Source organism: Leptosomus discolor, chromosome 1, assembly GCF_034619465.1.
Source record: "Leptosomus discolor isolate bLepDis1 chromosome 1, bLepDis1.hap2, whole genome shotgun sequence".
Classification (NCBI taxonomy): Eukaryota; Metazoa; Chordata; class Aves; order Leptosomiformes; family Leptosomidae; genus Leptosomus; species Leptosomus discolor.
In genome coordinates, this window is record NC_141391.1 from 79,346,896 (window position 1) to 79,374,656 (window position 27,761).

The 27,761-nt window shown below is 36.5% G+C and overlaps 1 protein-coding gene across 2 annotated transcripts in view; it reads right to left on the reverse strand.

Annotated features, from left to right (window-relative positions):
- NLGN4X (neuroligin 4 X-linked) overlaps positions 1 to 27,761 on the reverse strand; it is a 126,287-nt gene that overhangs the window by 53,508 nt on the left and 45,018 nt on the right. For both annotated transcript variants that reach the window (XM_086479670.1, XM_086478894.1), the window contains one exon: positions 25,440 to 25,592. In XM_086479670.1, the coding sequence (XP_086335796.1) occupies positions 25,440 to 25,592 (153 nt within the window). The remainder of the gene's footprint in view (positions 1 to 25,439; positions 25,593 to 27,761) is intronic.

The following is a 27,761-nucleotide window of genomic DNA, read 5'->3' on the forward strand; positions in this document are numbered from 1 at the left end:
AAAAGCAAGCCAAAATTTAGGGTAGCAAAGGGCAGAAGTCAGATTCATATCTACCTGAGCACAGCATCACTAGTTACATTTTCCACTACATTCAGTACAGGTTAGGAGTCTGGTTTCAGTCTTCTGAAGTTTCACTAGAAACTCTCTAGTTTCACTCTTCCAAAGCCAGAGTATTATACAACACAACCACCAGGTCAAAAGAAGCTAGTCATAGTCCTGACACTGTCTAGCTTCTAAGGTTTCCCCAAGAGATTTAGGTCCTCAGATCCTTATCCAAAACCTGCCTGTATTGGATCTCAGTGCAGCAGGCAGGTAAGGAGGCAGCACCCCCTGACCCTGCAAACCCCCAATTAATCTTAGGTTTTGTGGTGGTTCTTTCTTTCTGTTCTTTCTCAAAAGATGTCTGTCTTGTTTACAGTCAGAAAAACAGCTGCTGTGAGTTCAGACTCTCTCGGGGTGGGGTGTTGAGGGGTGTGGTTAGTTATTATTTGAGGTTTTGAGTGTTTGGATTATTTTTCAGCTTCTGTTTTTCCTATAACTTCTCATGTTCCCAAGCACTGAAAATACACAAATACTCCTCTATTTAGTGTTACTTGACTTTTAAAGACTTAGCCCTTCCTTTTTTGACCCTTTCCTACCTTGACTCTAGATAGACTCGAACTCAAAATCAGAGAATCAGAGAACACTTCATTAAAGATTCTATGTTTCACATTAACCTGTTTCAATAAAATAATGATGATAAGACACATACGCTGTATATCTTTTTAATAGAGTGATCCTCCTGTGATCTTTTAAAACTATTAGGTAAGTCAAGGCCTGTGTCTGATAACACACACACACACACACAAACCCCATGGAAGAACAGACAATACCTCCCTACTTACCATACCAAAAAAAAAAAAAAAAAAAAAAAAATTAGTGAAGGAAAGAAATAATAATGTTTTCACAATAAACAAAAACAAATTTCAAATCAAATTTTTTGCAATCCTTCACAGGTTTGAAAGTAGATCTTTACAAAACACTAAAATGCCTCACTGGATGAATGAATCGGCTATAACTGCATCCTTGGTTTTAGAGGTTGGGTTTTGTTAGTTTTTTCCTAACAATGAATTTCCAGTGCATTTGAAATGAACAGAGGTGTTCATGAGATTAATGTAGAAGTGAAACGTTTTGCTGGATCAGAGCCAACTGCTCAACACCTTACAGAACCAAGTGTCAAATTAATCTACTTGATGATTGATCCTGTCATTTTGAAAAGAAAAACATTATATATGTCTTTATGTGCAGATCATCTGGTAATATGCTGCAATACAGCTGACTATGAGACACCCTTGGAGAGAACAGGAGGACTAATCTTACTCTTTCCATTAATATAATTTTCTTTTTCTCTATTTGCCACTCTTCTGTTTTACATTGAAATTTGCCTCTGTCAGGCCCATGAGAACACCACTGGCCCTAACTGTCCTTGCCAGCCCCTCAGGGCTCCCCCCACCCTGCCCGTGGTCCAGGACCCCTGCCCCAGTGACGCCGCAGCAGGGCTGGTCTGCAGCTCCCCACAGCCCTGCCCTGCCCGGCCATCGGCCATGCTGAGCTGGGCCCACCCGCGGGCCCACATCCCCGTCCCTAAGGAGGTGCCCAGTGCCCGGGGCTGGGGTGGCCCCCATGTCCCCTAGCTGCTCTGCTCCTGGATGAAGGCTGCCAGGCCCTGAGCTCCACAGGGAAGCCCCCAGTGCTCCTGGACCCTGTGGCCCCCAGACAATGTTTTCCATCAGCTCTCCTTACGTGTATTTTTGTATCTACAATACCAAATATTTCTTGGGCCCCACGAAGTCTGACAGCCACTTCCAGCTTCTATGTGCCACTGATCTTTAACTGATCTTGTTGATTTTTACCCATTCAATTAACTTTTTATAGAGCTGTTGATATTTTTCAGAATTTAAAAGAAATTAATAAAAATCTGAATAAAACCTTAAACGTGAAGGTGTTTGATTTCTTTTAAATGAAGCAACTGAATTGAAGTACTTATATAAGGAACATAGTCTTTACTGTCTTCCTAGTACAGTCAGTGAGTTTTGAGGGCTCTCCTAGAGGGTGATCCAACTGAACCAGGCTCTTGCTCTGAAGCACTCCCTGAAGGAGCCTCTTTCCCTTGCTGAGTGCGTACAGAGTCTGCTGAGCCTAGGCTTCTGCTTACTTCACACTCTCACTGTTTTCCAGTCAGTCCCTGGATACAAAGTTGCTGAAAGCCACAAAGGGGGATTTCAATATCAATCACGATGGTCCATCAGCCATGCTAGTAGTAGAAATACGTTCATGAAAAGACCAAGATCTCTAATTTTATGGGGCTACTAGTGTTTACACTTGAACGCTTCGGGAGCCATAAAGAAAACAAAGACTTTCCAGAGGAACCTTAGATATACCCACAGAGAAAGTAAAAATAAAAATGTGTGTTTCAGAGCTTTTCTATACACTTGGCACCCATTTGAGGGTGCAGGACCCACCTATAACTCATATGTCCTTTGTCCTGGCAGTGAGGTCTTCCTTCTATGCAGAATCCCTTCCATGTAGTCTTGTTTCTTCAGTTTTGAGACCTCAGGCCTCAGCCATACTTCATTCACACCCATAGTCTCCTTTATTTTAAAGGACAAGTTGCCATTAAGTATCTTTAGCATGGTAATTCTGTTTGGATTCAGTTAGATTACGTTTCTGTGATTAGTTCCACCCAGTATATGTCCAGTCCTTCCCACTTCTTGGCTAGTGTGCAGATCAGCTCATGTGGTTATCTATGTGAACATATTATCTCATACACACAACTGAGGACATTCTTCAGGGCAACATAAACAGACAAATTATATTTTCTAACTAAATGAATAGAAATTACAAGGATCGTATATGTCATATCACTTTTTATTATTAACCTACAAGCAAACACAGTGTTCAAAGTGCTGAAGAGGACTCAAATAACCAACTTTTCCCTTTGTGTTTATACACCATGTGATCTCACCGGTAATTATTTAGCATAGTCTTTTCTGCTCTATTTGAAGGCTGGGATTAGATTTTAGGACATAATCTCCACTAAGTAACTAATGATCAATAACCTTTAGACTAGAATTTAATAAGACAATTCAACACATGAATTAAGTATATATTGATTGTGAAAAGGGCATTTCTTTATGATATTCAAATGCAATTCACTTTAATTTGATCACAAAGACATTCATGAACAAACAAGTATACAAGTTCTTATTTGTGCTTAACGAACCACTACTTCAAATAGCCAGATCTTGGTATAAGTACGGCGTGAGACTTTTAATTTGTCTGTTCCGTGACCATAAAAAAGTTCAGTCTTCTAAAGCTATCTCTGAAATCCCTACTTCTTCACTGAAAATCTTACATGGAAAAACTTAAATTGCAGAATCTGATCCTATAACTTTGTGTTAACATTTAAGTTGAAAAAACAAAGAAAAAAACAAAATTCAAAAGATAAAGTAGTATATGCCAAAAAATACAGAACAATTCAGCATGTACTTAGAATGCATTCTAGAATGATTACAATCTGTTAGTGTACTGATCTTTGAACACTATGCAAAGACCAGTATATAGAACTGCTTTTCATCAAAAAGGCTACTTGTTAATACCAGTGGGGAATGTCATGATTGCCACTGCACCAGACACTGATCTTCAGAAACAGGTAATTGTTTTTCTTCTATTACTGTCAAGGTCTTTGATAAGAATTTTCTCTCCATGAGGAAATGAATGTATTTTATTTCAACCTATTCCACAATAATGATCATGGCATTTGTAAAAAGTTGCATACCTATCTGTGTGTGGAAGATAGAGAAATAAACAAGTGAAATCTGAACCCAACAAATTGGATAGATGAAGATTAGAAAAAATTACTTAAGAAAGCAAAATATTACTGCTGAGAGATATACTACACCTATTCTATTTTCCACATTGACACTGAGTCCAGAACTTGCTTACATGAAACCTAGATTTCCATTATCACAAATTAAGTCTGAATAACCTTATCTAAAATTTTTCAGAGGATTTCAAAACAGCTCATTTAAAGAAAAACATAATTACAATTTCTAACACAATATGATTAGAATATGAAAAATAAGCAAAGCTCTCAAACATAATTAAGCACTAGTACAGTATATTTAGAAAAGTTAATAGAGATGAAAATATATGCATGTATGTCTTGTTATGTATTTATGCCTTCCTTTAAGAAAGATGTTTTGAAAGCAAACAGTATTTATGTATTTTTAATTGGTGCTTTGTTCTTGGCTCAAGCTAGGTTTTCCAGATCAGACTATTTTCTAAATACATAAGCCTGTCAATCATACCTCCAGGGCTTTTACTAGGCAAGTTCATATCCAGCTTAGTGATAGCCACAGAACACAATACTTCTGTCATAGATGATAAGCCTTCTCTTCAGTGTACACTTCTAGCATTCATTCAGTTATTCTTGCTGCTTAGCGTCTATCATATAAAAGCATTGAAGCTTTAGGTAATTAATCAGTTATAAAAAAATGCAGCAGGAGGCAATCTGCATAGTAACTAAAAAGGCATGATATTAAAACAATACATTTAAAATACAAAAATATTAAATAACTAACAATTGGAGGCTCTTTTGTCTTAAGCCTCATCACCAAATCCAGCCTGAATTCAGGAGGGTAATTATCTAGTTCCGATTTAGTTGTATCTTCCTTTTCTTTCACCTGTCATCGGAGTACTTTCTCTGCTCCTGGCATTAAGTTTTGCTCTTTCCCTTTTGATTTTTAATTTTTTTTTTTTTTAGGAGCCAATCACCCTCTTCAATATAACTGTCCAGGCAGTCCGTGTGCAAAATACACAGCATGCTTCAGAAAATGGCTATGGCACAATGTGCAATCAGACCTTGAAACCATGTCAAAGGTAACCTTCAGCCCTATTGTCCTAAGGCAGTATTCAAGAAACGTCTGATGCTCATATATGCAAAAAAGAGTCAGCTCTGACTAAGAGGATTTGAATGTGGTTCCTAGGTTACCAGGAAGAACAAAGATACACAGTATAAATCGGAAGAATACATGAAAGCAATCAACTTAAGGTAATATGACATTTTATGTCCCTGCATCAATGGGTCAAAGATTACTGCTTTATCTGACACAAGCGATAGAATACACTGAGTAGAGTTAAAGAATAAAAATACCAGTGGCTTGAACCAGAAACCCTTTTTAAATTTAGTTTTCTTTTTTGCACTACAACTGCATATACAACTGTATATCTGCCATTTCTCACGGTCTGAGCACTACCCAAAAAGCACTACACACACAAAAAATTTGTAATGAGACAGATCAAAGCATGCCCAAGTCTACAGAAAAAAAAAAAAAAAAAAAAAAAAAAAAAAAAAAAAAGAAGAAATCACACTGTTTCAAAGGTGTCTTTTCTTTTTTTACAAGCTTTACACTCATGATCACTTTGCATTTGAATCTTTTCAGGGACATTATGTGGAACATGTTGCCCAGAGAGGTAGTGGAAATCCCATCTCTGGAGACATTCAAGGTCAGGCTTGATGGGGCTCTGAGCAACCTGACCTAGTTAGAGTTGTCCCTGCTTATTGTAGGAGAGTTGGACTAGACGGCCTTTAGAGGACCCTTCCAACCCAATACATTCTATGATTCTATGATTCTGTGTACAATCTGCTCGGCACCATGAGAAGACAGGGAATATTATAAGGAATATGGCAAAGTTAAAGCAGTATCTTTCAGAAAAAGAGATAGAAGAAGCAGGTGATAAGTCTGATGAACACATTTCAGCCCAATTCTGTCTCAAAGGGCTACCGATTCACAAACCTTGGTTGCACAGTTTCTGATATATTCATCATTATTTTTAGAGATACTGTGACTTCATATTTATTGTATTGAAAACATGTGAGAATGGAACTCTGATTATTACTTCCATAATTGTTTTAAACTTCAGGCTGCAATACACCAGCTCACGTTCCTGTTCTCTTACTTATGCCACCTCTATGTAGCCATAGGTAAAATGGATAAGTTCACTGAAATTTACAGGTATCATTTGCAGAAACTGTTTTCAATCAGATCTGTGAAATGCTTTCTCTCAGCCCACAGCTGCATGTTTCCTAGAACACGTTAAAGGAGGGAACTTTATCTCTGATTTACTCATTATACAGTTCAAGGCAAGTTCTCCCACATCCCCATCCTGTATCTTAATCTATCATCAGAAGGGAAATGGGAACAGGAAAAATACAGTGTTCAAAGACTGTTACACGGGTTTCCAAGTCAGCAAGCGTTTCATATGGTTTGAAATTTTCAGACAAAACCATAACCAAACTAAAACTTTTAATTAAAGCTGCAAACAACAACAACAACAAAATATACAGAATAACAGAGCAACGACTGTATGTTGAAAAAATCAAGAATCAGGAATTTTGGCTTTACACAAGATCTCATTCTTACACTTTAAGGGTGGGGGAACCAGATTTTTTTTTTTCCCTAAGCTAAACAGTAAATAGTGTCAAAAATGTTCCTTGAGTACTTGTATTTTTGGTTGATTCCAAATAGGGAATACTTGTTGGCATTCAGTAATTTCTTGGCCCTACAATATAACAAATTGTTATCTTCAGCACTAGTGCCAGATGCTTCAATATTTAATCAGGAAAATCTCCTGGTTTATAGGACACAGAAAAGAGTCAGTGCCCTAGGGAAACATCCATGTAAGAAGAAATTTCTTGTAACAGCTGCTATTAGAAATGTTTGACCTTATTTCGACTGTAGTAGAAAATTAGGGAACTGTGTAAAATTTAAAAAGAAAAAAAATGTAAAAAGAGTACAGAAGAAATTAACAATCTAGTCAACACGTTCTTCACTGCTTCTCTGTTCCTTTGGCTATAAATATTTTTAAAATGGTCAGTATTTTAATAATCACTGTATCTGTAAACCATGCATTCAGCTTGGCAACTTTATCCTATTCTGAAAGATAAAAACGTAAAAGATGTTACAATTTAGGTCCAGAAGAGATATGCCAAAGGTTGGAGTTTTTTTCACTAGTCCATATTTTCCAGAAGCAATGTGCTCTTTATATATTAGAGCATATTTATTAAGAAATTATATAACAGTCACACCTGTAATTTCTCCAAAATTGTGGATTTTCTTAATTAAAAAATGTATGACTGTTTAAAGTAATGAAGGCTTATTATTTAAAAGTGTGGCAATATTTACACATTTTTTATTAATTTTGTAGACAAATTTTTCAGATTCAGATAAGCATCAGTCTTACGCATTACACTTTGAAAAATAGACTGGGGAGGCTCAAGAAAATATTTTATTTTCTATTCAGTAACCAAACAGGAAGGGAGAAAGGCAGAGAAACATTAAAAAAAAAAAAAAAATCCTTTTCTGTGAAATTAAAGGACTCTATTTTCTTTTATTGACAAAAATTAAAATCACCTTAAACTAGTTTCTTGTTGATTTAAATATTCCCATATGGCAGAAAAGGTCACCTAGGTATCCTTTTATTAAAAGCAAAATAAACACGCTGAAATCTTATTTTCTTTTTTCTTTTAGTAGAATTGACTCTGTCCATACCTGATGTGTTCATCATGTTGAAGGTTTATATAGCAGCTGTTCCTAAATAGTCATTGCCTATTACAGAACATGCTATCCTGGGATTCTAAGAATGGGACTTGTATTCTTGAATTCATCATTGATCTTCTGAATGTCTTTATGAAGTTATTGCCTCTTGCTGCATTCTCACTACTTCTGCTTACTTTCAATGTGACTATACACACATTTTTCTGTGAGGAAGCTCAGTAAATGAACAGTTTTATCTAAGATGATGTACTTCGAATACTTATTTCCTGAGCTATGTACAAATGTCACAGTTTGGCTTAAATAAGCTTCTTTAAACACTTTTTTTTTTTTACTTGAAGAGTAAACTTTATTTGCAGCTATTTAATAATATTCCACCTCACAATCACTATAAAGCAATAGAAGTATATATGTGACAAATTTTTAATTTGAGTGTCTAATGTTCAGAATTCTGGGTCACCCCCTAAACTGTAGCTCACAAGGCATTCTAGGAAATTAAAAGTAATTTTTTTCTGTAAGCGCTGCTTCCCTAATAATTTTTTTTTCAAGCTGAAGTTCTGATAGCCCTTCCAGTACATCTCCCATACATTTTGTAAGTATTTTCAACTATTGTCTTGCATGCCTAAACATGAAGGGAATTGTGCCATTTTCTATCCTTTAAAAGAATCGATGTATTCAGGATTCAAGTTACAAGGACAAATCCTCTTTCGGATTTGCGCAACTTAACCAAATTTGTTTCTGCAGGTTAGCCTTGCCACTAGTAGGATGTTGACCTTGTCAACTATTTTTGATTGATTATTCTATTTCTGGGAAGTATCAAGGAAAAATAAAACAGGACACATGAAAACAATTATTTAGAATGAAAACTTACAGCATACTAAATTGGATGTAGTTCTTTGAAAATTGGTATAGTTCAAGCTCATCCTGAAGTTGTCCTTATAAATTCAAAAAATGAAAGTCAGAAAATCCTAATTTGCTTAACAGCATGATGAGCACACTCTAACTTCTGTAATCATACTCTTGCATACAGGAACTTTCTGCTGAAACAGTCTGCTTTGATTACATTATTAACTAATGCCGTGTGGTAGTGATCAGACTAACCACAGACCCTGCTCAGAAAATTTTATGCAGTCTTACTTTTCCTGTAAACAACAGTGAGCATGTTTCATTTTACCAATAAAGGGAAGAGGCTCAGTTGTTTCCTAAGTAATATATATTCTATTATATACAAATCACTATCTTAATACCTGACCAACATTTCTATGCCTCATTTTTCTTATCCTGTCTTCTGTTTACTTCTTCTTATAAACAGAAAATTGCATAGATGATTCACTAGAATTTCTAAAACAGTACCTCTTTATGTATTATTTCCCTAAGCCATCAGTTTAATTTCCCTTAGGCAGGGTATATCAAAGGCATGCACACTGAGTACAGCCTTCAGGAAAAAAAAAAAGTTGAAAGGGTAAAATGTCACCAATTTAGAACGTCTGTGGTTACTTGTCTGTCTATGTTTCTAAATGTAAATCTTCCTCATTGAGATGACATAAACGATGTTTCCAGGTACGGGAATTTTAATATATTCTTCTTTTAGGTACCATCTTTTGACAGATACTAAGATGCAGGCAATTTGTCCTTGATGAGTCAGCTATATAGGTAACTGATTACCACAGTGACATACTTTATCTGAATGATTTGCTTCCTGTTATTATCTTTGCAAATGACAGAGTCAAGTCATTCAAATGAAAGGAAGAACTTCTCTGCAGTAGGAGATGTTGCCTTTTAAGGAAAACAATCTGAAGGTGAAAACTGGATGCCTTAAATTGAAAGGTAAAAGTCCTATTGATTTGAACAGCAGGAAGATTTAATCGTGGATGTGAGAAAAATTTGTCCCACAGGTTACTGAATATATTGAATGCAGTTATGAAGAAGAAATAATAATTCAAGCTCTGTGTTATTTTAGCAGGCAAGCACAAAGGATTTTTTTCTTCTCTATAAATTTTCTCTTTCAGAAGATAGTGTTTGAAGTAAATCACTAGAATATTTTCTCCTAAGTGTACATACCCTCTGTGAAGGTCATATGGGGGGGGGGGCAATCTCTTGTGTTTTAATAAAAATATTCCCTATGAAGATAGATTTTTATTAAATGAATTCATAAAGGAGCCTAAGAGATAAAAGAAATCATCAACACTCATAAAAAAGTAGAAGGGTAGCTAGGTTTGAATCTCTTTTGTCAGACACGGGCATGGCTAGTTGGCTTCAGTAGGCACTATAAAGATGTCAGCAAAATTAGCTTTCATTTCAACTAGGCCTTGACTAAAATCACAGGAAAAATCACAAGTATAAATGAGGAGAGGAGTGGCTGGAGAGCAGCCCTGCAGAAAGGGATCTGGGGGTGCTGGTTGACAGCAGGCTCAGTAGGAGTCAGCAGCGTGCCCTGGCAGCCCAGAGGGCAAACTGCACCCTGGGGTGCATCAAACACAGCATAACCAGCCGGTCACAAGAGGTGATTGTCCTGCTGTATTCAGCATTGGTGGGGCCTCACGTCAACTACTGTGCGCAGTTCTGGGCCCCATGATTTAAGAAGGGTGGCAAGGTCCTTGAATGCATCCAGAGGAGGGCAACAAAGGTGGTTAAAGGACTGGAAGCAATGTCCTGTGAGGAGAGGCTAAGGGCTTTGGGTTTGTCTGGTTTGGAGAGAAGGAGGCTGAGGGGCGACCTCATTGCTCTCTGCAGCTTCCTGAGGAGGGGAAGTGGGGAAGGAGGTGCTGATCTCTTCTCCCTGGGATCCAGTGACAGGATCAATGGGAGTGGTTCAAAGCTGCACCAGAGGAGGACATTAGGAAGCATTTCTTTACTGAGAGGGCGGTCAAACCCTGGAAAAGGCTTCCTAGAGCGGTGGTTGGTGCCCCAAGGCTGTCAGTGCTTCAGGGGCATTTGGACAATGCTTTAATTTTTGGTCAGCCCTGATCAGGCAGTTGGACTAGATGATTGTTGTAGGTCCCTTCCAACTGAAATATTCTGTTCTGTTCCATTCTATTCTAATCAAATAAATAAGTCCATAGGTTTTTCACAAAGGTCCCATTTTTATTTCCTGATAAAATAGCTAAGTGATTTAAACTCTGCATTTCTGACAAGTAGCAAACATGCACCAAGACAAGTGATTAAAATGTCTTCCCTTTAAAAACATTTTTAGCATTTGCAATGAAGATGAGACCATTTCTGAAAGAAAAAAAATGGTGAGCGTGGCACTGTAGAGACCATGTGCATCCACACAAACAGATGCAAACAGTCATGAGCTCTGAGCAGGCAGATTGCAAGCTGGAAGATCTATTGTATCTTCATTATAAGGTATGAAAGCAAAGCCATTCAGAAGTCCCTGGATCTGTCAGTGCCAATCTGACTGATGATACTCTGACAGCTCTCAGTCTCATGCACAACAGAGGGAAGCTCTTTTTTTCTTCATACTTTAATAATTTCTGTGCCATTAACATTTAGGAGCTGCAGTCACAGAAAAGGACAGCCATTGCATTGGATAAACCAGTCATCAGAAAGATGTTTCCTTCCTCAGACTTTGTGATGTAAATTGGATAATCACGCCCAGAGATTCTGGTTATGGTTGTATGGAGAAAAGCAATTATCCTCCTATCACTCTACTACTATGAACAAACAGATTTGCCCCATTTATCAACCTGCAATACAGGTTAGAAGAAAACAGAAATCTTCTGCTTATTTGAGAAGTCACCAAATGAAGCAATGTAATTCCCCCCAAGAGCAAGGGAAAAGAGTAGAGATGAAATTAGGACTTTATGAGTCATAGCTTGTTCTCTCTTCTATTTTGGGAGCACAACATCTGTAAGCTACCCTTTATTCAAGGATATTCAGAATCGAATTCCTTGTATTTTTATCAAGGATCAATCCAAGTCCTTGATGAAAAACAATTAAGGGTCTAGGGCAGAATATGTGTTTGATTTCTCCTATTTCCCACAGAAAAATAAAACTGATAGGCAGAGAGCGTGGGGTTTTTTTTGGTTCATTGGTTTTGGGATTTTTTTCCCTTTGTCCAAGAAACAGGGATCCTGGTGAAATTTCTTTAGTAAAAGAAAAATGATATACGTAAGTTAAGAAGCTTCACAGTCAAATCTCCTAAAAGTTTACAGCAACTAAGTCATCAGCACCAAAGGCATAAAGCTTTAATGGTGATATTTCTCCCTAAAAAATTCTTAATGAAACAAAAGTTTCGCTGATTATTTCTTGCTAGGACAAACGGAATTCCACTGAAAGTATATGGGCATGAAATTTTTGTCATGATTAATTCATCTCAATCTGTCACTGGTTGTGAGGTGGACAATCTTCTGTGTAAATCAATGTATTATTTGATACCTTTCTACTGGTTTGAAATACATTTTGATAGGAACTCAGTTATGGATGAGATTATAACTGAGACATGAGGGAGTTAGGTAGCTACTCGCTATGCAAACATAAAAATATTGTCACAGAGCACAAATATTTACAATCAGACATTATTTGTTATACATGGAACACAAATGAAAAGTGAAAATCATACTTATGATATTGTTTCAAAAAAGTCATATACCTGAATAAATGTTTAACATTGGTTTTATATTTTAACAGAAAACAGAAACTTCTGCAGCATACTTACAGAGATTGGTTTTGATTTTCTTTACATGTTTAGACCTGATTTTATGCAAATCAGTGAAGAAACCTATGTTCCTTCTGGTTTTATTCTCTTAATTTCTGCTATAGTATAAGCATTTATTTTACCCTTTCCTAGATCTCAAAGTGGGTACTTAGTTTTAGGTAAAATACATAATACATCAACAGATGGTGTGAGAAATGGGGAAACAAATAAAAATGGAAAACTCTGAAACTATTTTTTTGCCTGTTATAAGACTTCCCACTTTTCCAACAGTAATTTTATTATATTTTGCATTGCTATACATTCTCCTAATAAATATAAGCTCTAAATGAACCAGTCCTATCACAGGAGACCTGGCACTAATGAATGCCAAAAGAACACATTATTTTGATTCCCTAATAAGTTGTAATTTTCAATTACAAAGCAGAACTGAAAAGATGAAAATTTATGGCCTGTCTCAGCTGCTAACCTTTACCTACTTAGCATCCATCACCAGGAAAAGCTTTCTTCATTCCATATACTCAGGTATGTTATACAGGTATTTGGAGCTATTAAAGCAAAACATTCATTATCTGTTTGGAAATGGAAGCCCCCAAAACACACAGGGAGCATATTTTTAGCTCTGTATACTGTATATTCATATAGAGGCTAGGACAACAGAGATGAGACTTGATAGGGTATTGTAAAGCAGTAAACATATTTTGATCCTTCAGTGCCAGTCAGTCTGTGATTGCAAGGAATGACATGGAGGTCTGAAATAATTCAGGAAAAATGCATTTGTTTTGTGCTATCCTTCCAAGAGTACACCTCATTGGTTGGTGCAATCATGCAATTTTAAGTCTATGAACCATTGCACAATGCTCCCCTGCCTCCTCATGAGCATCATACTGACATTATCAGCTATGTCACATGCAATTTTGCCATTCTGCTTTTGTTATCAGGCGTATTTCCAAGGGATGGTTTAATTGAGTTACACTTTACAGTTTTTTTCCTTCTAATTTCTGTATAAAATATTGCAACCCCCTGCAATCATGGAGGATTTCATACAACATGAAAGATTTACCATGTATGTCTTTTAGTCAGCCAGAATCTTTATAATAGTATATTTATACTTTTGAGGAAGTTATACAAAACTCCACCTAAAAATACAGACTACCATGCTGGTGGCTTCTTATGAAATAAAGGGATTAAATATATTGAAATCTTGACCTATTTGAGTTCAACAGTAAATTTCTTATTGACTTCAATGCTCTTAGAACTTCATCCACAGTTCTTTTTCTATAGTAAGATACAATATAAGCAATGTATGTATTGTCATTGTGTCATCATTGCATTTCAGCCTGATGCTCTAAATTAGAGTTGATAAAGTCTGAGAATCTAAAAAATATTGTGAAAATATTTTACACCCATATTACGACAATGTTTTAAATTACAGGTGGACTCTTCCTTCTCCCCTATGCTTGTTCTATTATATAAAAGCATTCCAAATCTTTCACCTTCTTTTGACTGACATGAAGTCAAGTGTAAAGTTTCAGATTTCAATGACGAAAATCCTATGATCCAAGCTGACAAGAGAACTTACGTATGTTGTATAAGAAATTTTTAAAAGAAAAATAAGTGAGAAATGGACATTACGGGCAACATCCAGTTCTTATGATTTATCCCACCACGAATTCTAACTCATAGATATGAACAGCATTATAAAGAAAGTCCAATGTTCCGACTGACTTGATTCTCCAGAATATGAAGAAAAAGAAAAGAAAACAATGAAGTCCTGCCTTTCCACTCAAAGATTTCTTGCACACATTCTTGAGTGTTTCAGATTTCCCACAGTCTCTTTTCAACATTTTTTAATTTCTCTTGTGGACATTATAATTCCTTAACTGCTAAAATAATTATCTAATTTATGGGGTTTTTGTAAGACTTTTTATCACTGTTTACAAGGTATAGGCAAATGAAAATACCAATCAAACCTAAGCAGCACCTGATTTCAATAAAAGCCTTAATAAGAAACTTGACAGCTGCCAGTAAGCCTTTAAAAAATGTAGCTGGAAATGGGCTTTCATGCAAGTTGCTATGAGCAACTTGTCACTTTCAAATGCAAGCTCAGCTCTACATGCCTTATGGTATGCACTCCAGTCTGTGCTGTGTTGTGGCTTCCAACCTCTTTTAGAGTTCCTCTAACTGCAAACTTTATTCAGATTAACTCCTGCAAAAAATAATATTAGTTGCATAGGGAAGAAAAAGAACAACAATGTGGTCAGCAAGTTCTAAGTTCCTACCACAAACTGTCCTGCACAACTGCCTGCTGGCCATCACAGGCTTAGACAAGCATGAAAGAAAAATCAGTTGGCTAATTTATTCATTCATTTCTTCGGACTCGATGATCTCAAAGGTCTTCTCCAACCTAAACGATCCTTATCAGCGATTAAGGCAACGGCAGTAAGGCAATACTTTCAGGTTATACCAGGTTATGACTGTCATTGAGATAATTTCTGAATTTTGTTGTACTAACATAACATGCATGAGTCAAATACAAAAAATGAACAACAAGTGCCAGGCTGTTCTCCAAGCTTTAATTCACTCAGCCTACTTCATAGGTATATATGAGGATGGAATTTGACCCTAACTTTGATCTCTTGCAAACTTTCAGGTAAAAGCTCCATTCAGTATTAACAAGTTGAAACGACCCTTAAATACAGTTCCAGTCTAAAAAAAAAAAAAAAAAACCAAAACAAAAAAAGTAAAGCACAAATTTTCACTGTTGCATGTCTGCAAATTCTGAAATAATAATTCCTGTTTGTTTTTCTTCACAACTTAAGAGGCATAGGACTAATATGAAATGATTACTGACCAAGTAAGTATAAAACTACACAGTTTCAAGGAAGGAATTAAGAATTAATGGGAAAATATAGATAAATCATGTAAAAGCATGATATTTCAAAAATAAATGACACTGAAGGAAATTCTTACTTGTCAGTGTTATTACAGAGAAGAAAAGTAATTACTGAATTAATAACTACATTAATACATACTATGAAAAAAATGTCACATTTTCATAGTGACATTTCAATTCATAACATTGTTATAAATAATCTCGGTAGAGTGACACTTACCTTGATGTTGCCAGAAATGTTCAAGTGTTGACTGCCATGCTTCTACATGTATGCAATACTAAGAAATATAAACTAAGTAAACTAGAACTACCCCATAGCATGTTCCCATTTAGTGTCAATTGGTCACTCATTAATGTAAATATTTTAAGTATCAGTAACAATATGAGGAATTCAAAATATCAAAGAAAAAAATAGGGACTAGAGATTCAACACTTCTTTACATAAGATTCAGTAAAAATGTCCTTTACATTTTATGAAAGCATGTCTTTTGTATAACTGATTACCTATGTAATCCCCACAAAATTTACATGAATTACATAAAAAAACTCAACTTAATATTAAAATATATCATGAAAACAGAATTTTGACCATCAGTCAATGTGATGATTCGCTGATACATACATGTTTTATCATGTTCAGAAATCTTACCAAATAAGCTTTTTATTACATAAAAGTATATCTCACAAAATTGTGTCTAAATGTTTCTGAGTTTCAAATGAGTTATAGAGATTCGAACAAGTTATGTTTACTATACAAGTATGTTTAATATTTTCACTGTAGTTCATTTGCACAGATAACCTCATAGGATGTTTTTTAAAAATAGCTTTTTAGTTTGTAAGACTCTAAATGATTTTATATCATTTTCAAAACTGCATGTAACACACTCCTGTAACAATAATTGGAGCAGCACTTTGTGCATTTGAGTCTTCCTTTGGAAGCAGCTAAAGCAGGAGATCAGTCTGCTTTTTTTAAAGTATCAACATTTGATTTGGTTTCCATCACATATGATAAAGACACAGAAGTCCTCACTGTTGTCCATCTAAAGTTCAGATACTCCATCCATATTTGAACATCAGTACAAAAAGTTGTCTTAAAAAAGAGACATTCTGAAGATTTTTATTAAATCACGACACTCTTGCACTGACTAAATACCAGCATAAGTATATAATCTCAAACCCCAAACCTCTAATTCTTTCACAGAGTAGGGACAAACTTGTTAAAAGAATTTATTATAAATCTTAGTTAACACAAAATGTTCTTGAAAGTAAAAGTATGCTCAGAGTGATGAACAAGCATCAGCTTACACAGTTTACACACCTAAACACAGTAAATTACCTAAAAATCATGCCTTTTTTACTTCTATTACATTGTTTGGTAGCTTTTTCTTCTGTTTGACTACATAAGCTATGATAAAAATAATTTTCTGAGAGCATGCTTTAGCAGCTAGAACAATCCATCAAGCCTGAAGGAAGCAGATTTTGTTGCGTTTAGGTAAGAGGAACTCTCTGACAAAAGGTTCTTGCTAAATTCCAGTTTTGACAATCGCATTTCAAGAATGTCCATACTTGACCCTTACTACAGAATTATACAGAAATTAAGCTTGTTGGGAGTTCAGATGCTATAAAAGTAAACCATATGTGCGCAGAACAAGTTATCAAGTGCATTTGTGATTGTGAGACAATCACAGTGGTACTGTGCACTCACTTTACGAAAGGAACATGTCTAATGTTAGAAACTCTATGAATGTACACATAGCTTCTGATGACACTGTAACTTACATACTTCTGATGTTTGAAACAGAAGATGTAGTGACATGACAGTCCAAAACCAACAGGATATGGATGGAGTTTATCAGCTGCATTTGCACAAATACAATTTCTGTGACTTAAAAATAAATTTAAAATAAGAGAAAAGTTAAGATTTACAAAAAATAACAATTTATAAAAACTTAACAACGAGCATAGTTCTGATGTCTACAAAAATGTCTTGATAGCAATGGAATTAACACTTATGCGTCATTGCTGAGAATTTAGGAGTTCCACTGAATTAGAAAATCAGCTACGACAACTGGCATTAGGTGACACAATTATTGGCCAACTAAGAAGTCAGGCCAGGGATGAAACTGGCCAGGAAGTCTTCTGCATGAAGCTTAGAGATGTAGGTGAGGCAATGTGTGAAGTTTGTGGCGGCTTCAGCAATGCAAACAGTCACTATAAGGTAAAATGAGCTTAAAAAAACCTCCTTTCCTATGTAAGCATGGAACTGTGATTTACTTAGCACACTCCATCTCCTGGGTCATTCCCATGTGTACTAACCTACCTCCAGCCTTTTCTACCAGGAGATCACCTTTATGTTTCCTGTACTAGTGGAATCACATGCACTGGAGGTACAGGAGGGATGTCTGGAGGCACAAAGGGAACAGATACCTGCATGTCTGAATTTAAAATGCAGAGTCATTCTGTACAACAGTTACACTAGTGAAGATAAAATTCAATGTATTGTAGACTACTGTACACTGTCAATATGAAAGAGCTGGCTCATGAGGTCGTATACTACTTGTTTTGATTAACACTAAATAGAACAGAACTAGAATAGAACAGAACAGAAAAGAATAGGAAAGAACAGAATAGAATATAGTTCAGTTGGAAGAGACCTACAATGGTTAGTCAAATCTTAAGCAGTTCACAGAAACACAGAATGATAGGGGTTGAAAGGGACCTAGAGTAGGTCACATAGAAACACGTCCAGGCAGGTTTTGAATGTCTCCAGAAAAGGAGACTCCACAACCTCTCTGGGCAGCCTGTTCCAGTGCTCTGTCACCTTCACATGGAAAAAGTTCATTTATAGCATACACTGTTTCAGTGCATTGATGTTTTAACTTGCAAACCAGGCACTCAGTGAAGTAAAGAAAGCCAACATTCTCAGTAACTCACAGAAGTACTAAGCATCCTTGTAAACTGAACTCTAATTTATACTATATTGCCTAATACGATCACTTATAGATAGCTATAATTCCACATGGAAGTAATTTCTACTAAAAGGAAGTCCAGCCTTTTCAGACAGAGTACTTGAAATGGATGGTTATTGCCAAAAAGGAGATAGATAAGAGATAGACTTATTCTTATCTGCATGATTTCGAATTCTAGGAGGAAGAAAATACTAAATTGCAAGTGGTCTCGGAAATGCTAAGTCAATTTTACAATTTTGAACTCTGAGTGCATCTCATTCAGTGTAGTAGATGTTTCATTTAACTCTGGCTTCTGAAATACCTGATTCATATTTCTAGACTTCATCTCTAGTTTTGCCTTTAATAGCTCACTCAAGAACACCAAGTTCATATTTGATTACTGTAACTTTTTTTTGAAGATTGCTGAAGATTTTTTTTCTTCAACGTGTATAACACCATGACTGAATTTAACTGCATAAAGAAATTGTGCTAGGGCTTTGGAGCTTTGGTTTTATTATTTTGGGTTGTTGGGGTTTTTTTTTGGAAGAAGGCTGATTTGTCAGATTTAATTTTTATCGTTACACAAGCTAAACAGGGATTCAGCATATTGAAGTCTCACCATGAGACAGACAATGCAGGTCATGTCACTGTAAAACAATAATAAATATAAATTCCTCTTCTGTATTTTTCCTGCCAACATAATCCTGAAAAAGGCACTAAACCAGTGTTTATAGCTAGGTTGGAAAGACGTTGCTTCTTCTTAAAGCATATCCATGAAGACTAAGAATGTAGATAATGAAGAGGAATTGAGCAGTACCTAGACTGAGTGAGTCAGGTTGTTCAAACCATCCCATTTTCTGTAATACTAGAACATTCTTTGCATCAGGATATCAATTTTGCCTAATCCTCCCACTCTGCGGAATTTCCATTATTTCAATCAAATAATTCCCTATATAATTTGGAAATTTTGAAAAATCACCTCAACTGTTGAGTAAGTTAAACTTATTATAAAAAATACTATCATCCTACACAGTGCTTAAAGCATGAGGTGGGAGTGGAGAGACAGCAGGATTTAGTACTTCTGTGTGTTACAGTGTTGAATTTATCAAGATACAGGAGCACTGTCTTGCACTGGGACAAGTTAGTGATTTCCTCTAGCTCCAGCAGTATCTTCAGTTGTCACCGTGGTGCGGTATGAGTAGGAACAGAAACTGCTGAGCAGGACAGAGGTAGGCTCCTTCCAAACCCTCAAGAGCACAAGGATTAAACACAGCACCACAGCACTCCACTTTTTGAATAGCACCCACTACAATAAGGAAAAGGAAAAGCTGAATCTTTCTCTTTTATTGTTCCCCAAAGTATCCTATCCATGGAATACATTTTGATAAATGGAAACTTATACTCAAAGGGAAAATATGGCCTTTTAAATAACAACAACAATCCATATTATTGTTGCACACATGCTTGGGGATCTAGAAATCTCAGGAAGAATAATTCCAGAAGTACTTTTATTCAAAGGATAGAGAGGGATAATTAAAAAGTTTGAAAGTCTTGAGCCCAGCTGCCTGCTATTTTGCCATGGTGCTACTTGAACACAAAGAAAGAGAGAGTGAGACAGGGTACTTATTCCCAGAGCAGCTCTGCAGTCCTCCAAGATGGAGAGGAAATGTGTTCTTCTGTATTCTGGAGTTATAGATAACTATTGTTCAGTGCACAATCTAAAGGCTTATATTTTAGCCAGATGCATAAAAAAAGATAAAGATGAAGATATTTGTCTGTATCACCCAGTTAAAAAGTTTTATAACCTCGAAGGTCACCATGTTACAGCTACAACAATGTAAGCCTTTTTTTTCTGTCTAGGATGCCCGCTTTCTGGTTAACGTCGGATTAGACTTTTCAGTATCTCAGTCATAGCCAACAGGCAATCAGACTTTCACCTATAAAAGATGGAGAAACCTTGTCTTTATGATGCCTGCTAAAACCTGGTTTTAAAATTCAAAGGGTGCAGTGTTGTGTCTTTTCCAATCATGAGACTTAGTACTAAGTTATAGGATGATCACAGATTCCATTAAATAAAATTAAAATTATATTACATGAGAAGACAGTAAAAGAAACCCATATAGTTTATGTTCTCTTACTTTGAGAAATATTTCATGGCTATATAAATATTTCTTAAGGCCAAACTCAGTGAAGAATAGTCAGGTAAAGTAAGTGGACCCTAACTATTTTCATTTTCCTTCATCTGTGAGGATCCATTTCCAAAATCCAGGCTTTCTTAAACATACGTAACCACTGTTACCAATTCGTTCCCAGGATCTCAAACTGGGATATCTTCTCACAGTTTAAACCTCGGGAAACTGACACTAGCAGCAGCAGCAGCAGCAGCAGCAGCAGCAGCAGTTGCCTCCTGCCAAGAGCAGTGTGAGGGCTGTCAGGTCCCCAGGGGATGTCTGCAGGGGTTTCTAGGCCCCCAGCATCCTTGGGCTGCTGGAGGGGGAGGCACCAGCCAGCAGGTAATAGGTCTCACAAGAGGGGTGGATGAGAGTGGGAAAGTGCTAGCGGTCCCTGGGGTGAGTTCAAACCATGGGAAGCAGCGTATACCTGGCCCATGGGGAACACCAGCTACCAGAAGCACCGCGAATAGGCTGTGCAAACAGGGATGGCGTCGGCTGAGAGCAGCATCGGCAGCTTGTGCGGCAGATCAGGAAGGCAGGGCGTGCATGTGGTGCTGCCCACTCTGCCAGTGATTGGGCTGCTGCCTCCTTTGCAGGGATTCATCTGACCAAGTGAGGGAAGAGCCTCTTCGCCAACAAGCTGGCCAGACTTATAGGGAGAGCTTTAAACTAGATAGAGCAGAGGAAGGTGATGGAGGTTGGGGTAACAGAGAAGAGCCGCAGGCTGCTGATATATTATAAACCAACAGGGAAACACATATGAAATGCCTCAAATGAATTAGGGCATTTTCCTCTAAAAAAGGTGACACGGTCGATTCCCCAACTTCAGTGTCACAGAATCACAGAGTGTCAGCGGTTGGAAGGGACCTCGAAAGATCATCTAGTCCAACCCCCCTGCCAGAGCAGGACCACCTAGAGTAGATCACACAGGAACACATCCAGGCGGATTTTGAAGGTCTGCAGAGAATGAGACTCCACAACCTCTCTGGGCAGCCTGTTTCAGTGCTCTGTCACCCTCACAGTGAAAAAGTTTTTCCTTATGTTAATGTGGAATCTCCTATGCTCCAGCTTGCACCTGTTGCCCCTTGTCCTATCATTGGCCATCACCAAGAAGAGCCCGGCTCCATCCTCCTGACCCTCACCCTTTACATAGTTATAAACATTAATGAGGTCACCCCTCAGTCTCCTCCAAGCTAAGGAGACCCAGCTCCCTCAGCCTTTCATCATAAGGGAGATGTTCCACCCCTTAATCACTTTTGTGGCTCTGCACTGGACTCTTTCAAGCAGTTCCCTGTCCTTCTTGAACTGAGGGGCCCAGAACTGGACACAATATTCCAGATGCAGGCTCATATACCAATGTCTCTATACCTATGTACACAGTATGGGTAACAAACAAAAGGAGCTGGAAGCCACGGTGCAGCTAGAAAACTGAGATCTAATTACTGTCACTGAAACATGGTGTGACAAATCGCATGGCTGGAGCACTGCAATCAATAGCTATGAACTGTTCAGAAGGGACAGGCAAGGAAGGAGAGGTGGTGGTGAGAGGTTACCCTCTATACAAAAAAAGGATTGACTGCACACAGCCATCTTGAAAAACAGTGGGATTGAGCGCACCATTATCCAAGTCTGTGGACAACACGAAGATGAGTAGTGCACTTGATGTACTAGAGGGAAAGGATGCCATTGAGAGGGAACTTGACAGCCTTGAGAAGTTCAACAAGGCCAAGCGCAAGGTTCTGCACCTGTGTCAGGGTGATTCCCAGTATCAATACAGACTGAGGGATGAAGGGATTAAGAGCAGCCCCCTGGAGAAGAGCCTGGGGATAGTGGTGGATGAAAGAATTGGACATGAGCTGGCAATGTGCACTCACAGCCCAGAAAACCAATTGCATCCTGGGCTGCATCAAAAGAACATGGCCAGCAGGTCGAGGGAGGTGATTCCTCCCCTCTACTCTGCTCTGGTGAGACCCCACCTGCAGTGCTGCATCCAGTTCTGGGGCCCCCAGCACAAGAAAGACATGGACCTGTTGGAGTGAGTCCAGAGGAGGGCCACAAAACTAACGAGAGGGCTGGAACATCTCCTCTGAAGAAAGGCTGGAAGAGTTGGGGTTGTTCAGCCTAGAGAAGTGAAGGCTCTGAGGACACCTTATTGCAGCCATTCAATATATAAAGGGGGCTAGTAAGAAAAAAAGCAGAGAAACTTTTTATCAAGGCCTGTAGTAACAAGACAAGGGTCAACGGTTTTAAACTGAAAGATGGTAGATTTAGATTAGATATCAGGAAGAAACTGTTTATGATAAGGGTGGTACAACACTGGAAGAGGCTGCCCACAGAAGTTGTGGATGGCCCCTCCCTGGAAGTGTTCAAGGCCAGATTGGATGGAACTTTGAGCAACCTGATGTAGTAAAAGATGTCCTTTCTCATGGCAGATGGGCTGGACTGGATGATCTTGGAAAGCCCCTTCTAATTCAAACCATTCTATGATTCTATGTTTTGTATGGCTAATATTATCCAGTGACCACCTATGCGGTCCTAATAGATTTTCTACCTATTGCTGATAATGACACAACATAGACTGAAAGAAAAATGATTTAATGTGCCTCAAGAACAGAATATGGTAACTACAACATCCAGTATTCAGGTCCACTCAAGTGATCATTTTGCAGAGGAAGGAAAGATAGATATATATATATATATATATATATATACACACACACATATAAAGAGTCCTGAGTATCTCATCATTGTGATCAAGTCAATGAAACTTCCTCCATCACAGGATGTGATAATAGTGATAGAATTACACATCCCTGTCATTAAAGTCATAATCAGATTTGTATGTATTCTCTTATCTATAAAATTACAAACCAAATGCAACTGAAACACACCAGTTTTATTGAAACAAATGTCTTTAAAAAGAAGATAATCCAGACTAGAAGAAATGGATACAAATATTGCCAGTCTTCAAACTGTATGTCATAATCATTATACTACCTTTTTTAACTCTTATAAATAATGTTTGTTTTCCACCTGATTGTTTACCTGAAGAAATTTGTGTTTTCTCTTCCATTTTTTTTACTTACGAAGCAAACCAAAAATACACAGAATTCACCCAACATCTTCCATTATGTCTAGACAGAACTTAATGAGTTCTCAAGGGTCACAATTACATTTCACCCCAGAAGAAAAAATAGAAATATGCCCATTAAACACAATTTCTCTGATTTTTAAGCGCTATATGCATCTTCTGAATATCTTCTGGTTTTTTATTCAAACAGATCTTGTATAACACAAGTAAATTCCAAAGTGTCTCAAAAGTTACATTTGGCACTGTTGAGAAGCAGTATTTAATGCTGAATACAACACTGTATTTTTCCTAATACATTTAAAATCCTCACAGCTATTACTTTTCAGTTTCTTATAAGAATGCCTCTGCATTGTGCCTTTTTTACTAAATGCCACAATATAAAAATACAGCATTCTGTCTCCCTTTTTTGTTTGTTTTCAATATAAATGCACAAAATAGGAGTTCATCAATGAAAATATTGCATTTTTTCATTTACATTGATATGAGGCAGCTGGACAATGAAATATTTTAAACTACTTACAATCATCAGTATCTTTCAACAGCATTAGCTTTAAGAAACCAAAAGAAAACCTTTTAAGAGATCCACTAAATAACCTTTTTTACAGATAAATAACTATTATCAAGTTCGTGGGTATACACTTAATTTGACAACAACAATATTTTTTTTTTTTTTTAAGAGTCTTGAGTTTGTCACTTATATCTTTACTTTCTTCACCCCCCCGCCCCCTCTTTTTGGGGGGTGTTTCTGAGTACCAAGATTGCATGCATAAATATACCAAAATATCTATTTATGTTCCTGGCTTCATGTTTAAACCTGACTCTATCATGGAAAAAAATGCTCTTTTGTATTTAAACAACAGTCAAAATCAGGGACAAGAAAAAAATTCTCAGCACTCTGATTAGCTAGAAGATTGTTGAAACACATTATCCACATTAATAGGTAACTCAGCAGAAGATGTTTCCTATGTTCTGAAACAGTATATTCCAAGAATATAAATCTGCTTTGCTATCAAGATAAACAAGTTTAAAAATCTTTTTAAAAGCCATTCTAAATCCAAAAAAAAAAACCAAACAAAAATTACTATAGCTTACCTTGTATATCTAATTGCTGGAAATAAGAGCATTTGAGCAGTCTATATGCTATTCTATACAAAATATATGCCGTTTCATTAAGATAAAAAAAAACTTCTAATGCTGTTATTATGAGCAAATTTTTAGCTTAATTTTCTACGGAAAAGTAGAACTTCAATAAAGAAACCTTCATTTGGAGAAAAGCCTGGTACATGCAATCATCCAGGAGCTGGAATCACAGAGAAGGCAGAAAAGATTTTTGGTCTATTGTCATGGTTATAAAGTTATTTTGTTATTCAGTCTAACACTGACAGAGGAATACTTATAATGCAAAGAAGATGTAGCTTTTGTTATGTTTGAAGACAGAGTATTAATTTCTCTCAATATTATAATTCATGATTATGGAGTTCCTTATATTTAGGAAGATAGTTTTACATTACTCCTTGAAACCCCTTGACTCCATATTACCTGCAACATAAATTCCATCAGAGTACATAGCCTGTTTTGTCTGTATTACCTCTACATCTAAAAAACAATTTGTATACAAAAAAAAATACATACAGATAGACAGTAACATTTCATCTCTTCCTACCATTACCAACTGTTTTGAAACTGGTGAGTACTCATTCTTGATTAATTTTCTTCTTTTTTTTTTTTTTTTTTTTTAACATGGAATTGAGAAAGTTTTAATAAGAAAAAGATACAAGTTCTCAAAACTTGTCTAATCACTCAGTCAAGAGCAACTATGATCTGATGACAAATTTAACATAAATCAGCACTAACACCATTATAAATATCCAGCCATTTTTGTCTAAGGTGAAGGCAGCTGTGAAAAAGAATGTAGCCTAGCCCAGTTTCCATAAAATATTGAACAAAGTTCAAAATCCACCAGCAGGAACATTCTGTTTTAAAAACAAAACTGGCCCAAGGATCTATGATCAATCAGTAGACAAATTAAGCAATCAAATACTTCTGTGCAATTGGTGATAAAGAAAAGAGTCACTTACCTAAAACCCCCAGTCTGTAATTGAGAGTGACAACAATGACATTTCCATAACTTGCGAGAATGCTGCCATCAATCATATTGCCAGTACCCTCCATGTAAGATCCACCATGGATGTAGACCATAACAGGTTTCTTGCTGTTCTGATCATGAATGTCTGAAAAAATTCAAGTAAGGAAAACATAATAAAGTAATAAAAAATAAGGAAATATGGCATTAGCAACTTATAACAGTGCTAAAAATATTCTTAATTACTTCCTATGTTTTCAATGTCATCACCACCACTTCAATCAGCTATCTTACACATTTCAGGATCATCCTACAAACCTAACATTTATAGTTTGAATATTTATCTTGGTTCCTTCAAATACTATTTCCTCTGAAATGTTTTCAGAACACTTGAAACGCCTTTGATATTACAAGGAATTTAATTTTAATATAAACATCTAAAAGTCTAAAGAGAAAAATCAAATTATGGAATAATCTTGTCTTTTTTTAGAATGTTCTGGTTCAAGTATATGCCAATTTAGAAATATCTGTACAACTAATAATAAAATGTCAATAATGACCCATACTTCCCCATTCCTCACTGAGACATAATTGTTGAAATTATATTCCCAATAGTTCAGTAAGAGATAATATCACAAAATCAAATTGTTCTGATAGAAGTAAACATAGTAAACTGTTCCTTCTTTCAAATAACCTAGGAGATAACAAACAAAGAGAATGTATGTGAATTCATGGCCCAGCTTTTTTGTATTAAATCAAATGATGTCTTTTTTGTTGTACTTTTCCTTGTAGCTAAGCCTTAAAGACCAGCCTTGAATTAATGCTCCTTAATGGTATGGCTGATCTTTTGTATACAGAGAAAAGCTCTTGACTACTTTCAAACAGGTAAACAGCTGGGTCTTTTTTTCTAAAAGAAAGTTAAATGAAGTTGATAGTAATATTTGCATGCTTCAGAGTGACTTATAAAGATGCACTAATCAATGATTTAGGGTATATCTAGGACCAAATTCATCTCTATTCCTCTAATAACCAAAAAGTTAGGCTCCTGATCCCAGATATGGTCCAGACTACCTAAATTAGGGATTAATGTTCTCTGCAGAAACAGTGGGAACAGGGGCTAAGCTCCCTTATAAAAGCAGAAGGCAATTCAGCAGGCTGCTGTTAGATATACACACCTTTTACAAATATTTAGTGTATCTGCATGTGGAATAGGAGCACTTCTTTCAATCATATAATACAATATACAAGGGAAATCAGACTCTCAGACTATTCAATCAGGATTAAAAAAAAAAAAAAAAAAAAAAGCAGTGTTCTCTTTTGGGTAAGACAGGCATAAACTGAACAGTGGAAAAGAGAAGTGGAGGAAGAAAAAGCTGATCTAAATACCTAGAGGTAGGGGACCTGGGTTTGGAAGCCTTCCAAAACTCTTCCCTCTCCTCAGGTTTGTTAGGAAACACTCTAAGATACCAAAAATGTGATCAGCAATGAGGTACCACAAATACAATTTTTTGCATATGTGGAACTCATATTTAAAGGTAAATTTTGACTGGTCATATTCCTATAGCTCACTTTTACTTTATCCATATGTATGCACTACCCTAAATATCAAAATTTGTCAGCTGAGCACAAGGAACCTATGTTCAGGCTCTGATGTACCCCTGTCACAGGTTAAGGCTTGTCATAGAATCCACCTCCTTTACATAAATACACGCACTTCACATTGTATTTTATGTGTTGTACTTGAGCAGCAGAACAAAAGTTTTTGTGATAAGATCTTTTTAATTGTTATGACTATAAAAGTAATGCAGCCATTAATCAGATCATATAAAGAAATGAGGTGCGTTCTAGTGGATATATTTATTCTCAGCATTTTCAGTGAAGTAAAACATGAAAGTACATGAAAGTGTTTCTTCTGTGAAGGCACAGCTAAGCCCTCAAAAAATGAATGCAACAATTATTTAATAAAACTATTTGTGTTACTGAATTACCTTTCCCTTCTCTTTCCAAAGTCTCATGGCATGATTTGTTGTACTTAATCTTTCCTTATTACATAGTTCTACCTCAGGGCTGAATCTTTCACTGCTAAGTCAATGGGAAGTTTCCTCTTCCCCTTCAATTGGAACGTGATTAGCTTCAACATAAAGGAAACGAGCTCCACACTCTATGTGCTCAGATCTAAAGTGGATGCCCTTGTTAATCATGAAACCCTAACATTTTATAATTTTTTAAGAATTCCAAATAATAATATATTCATAATCCAATACTTATTGTAAGATTTTTAAGCAATTTTGGATTTGCTTATCATTTATCTTTTACT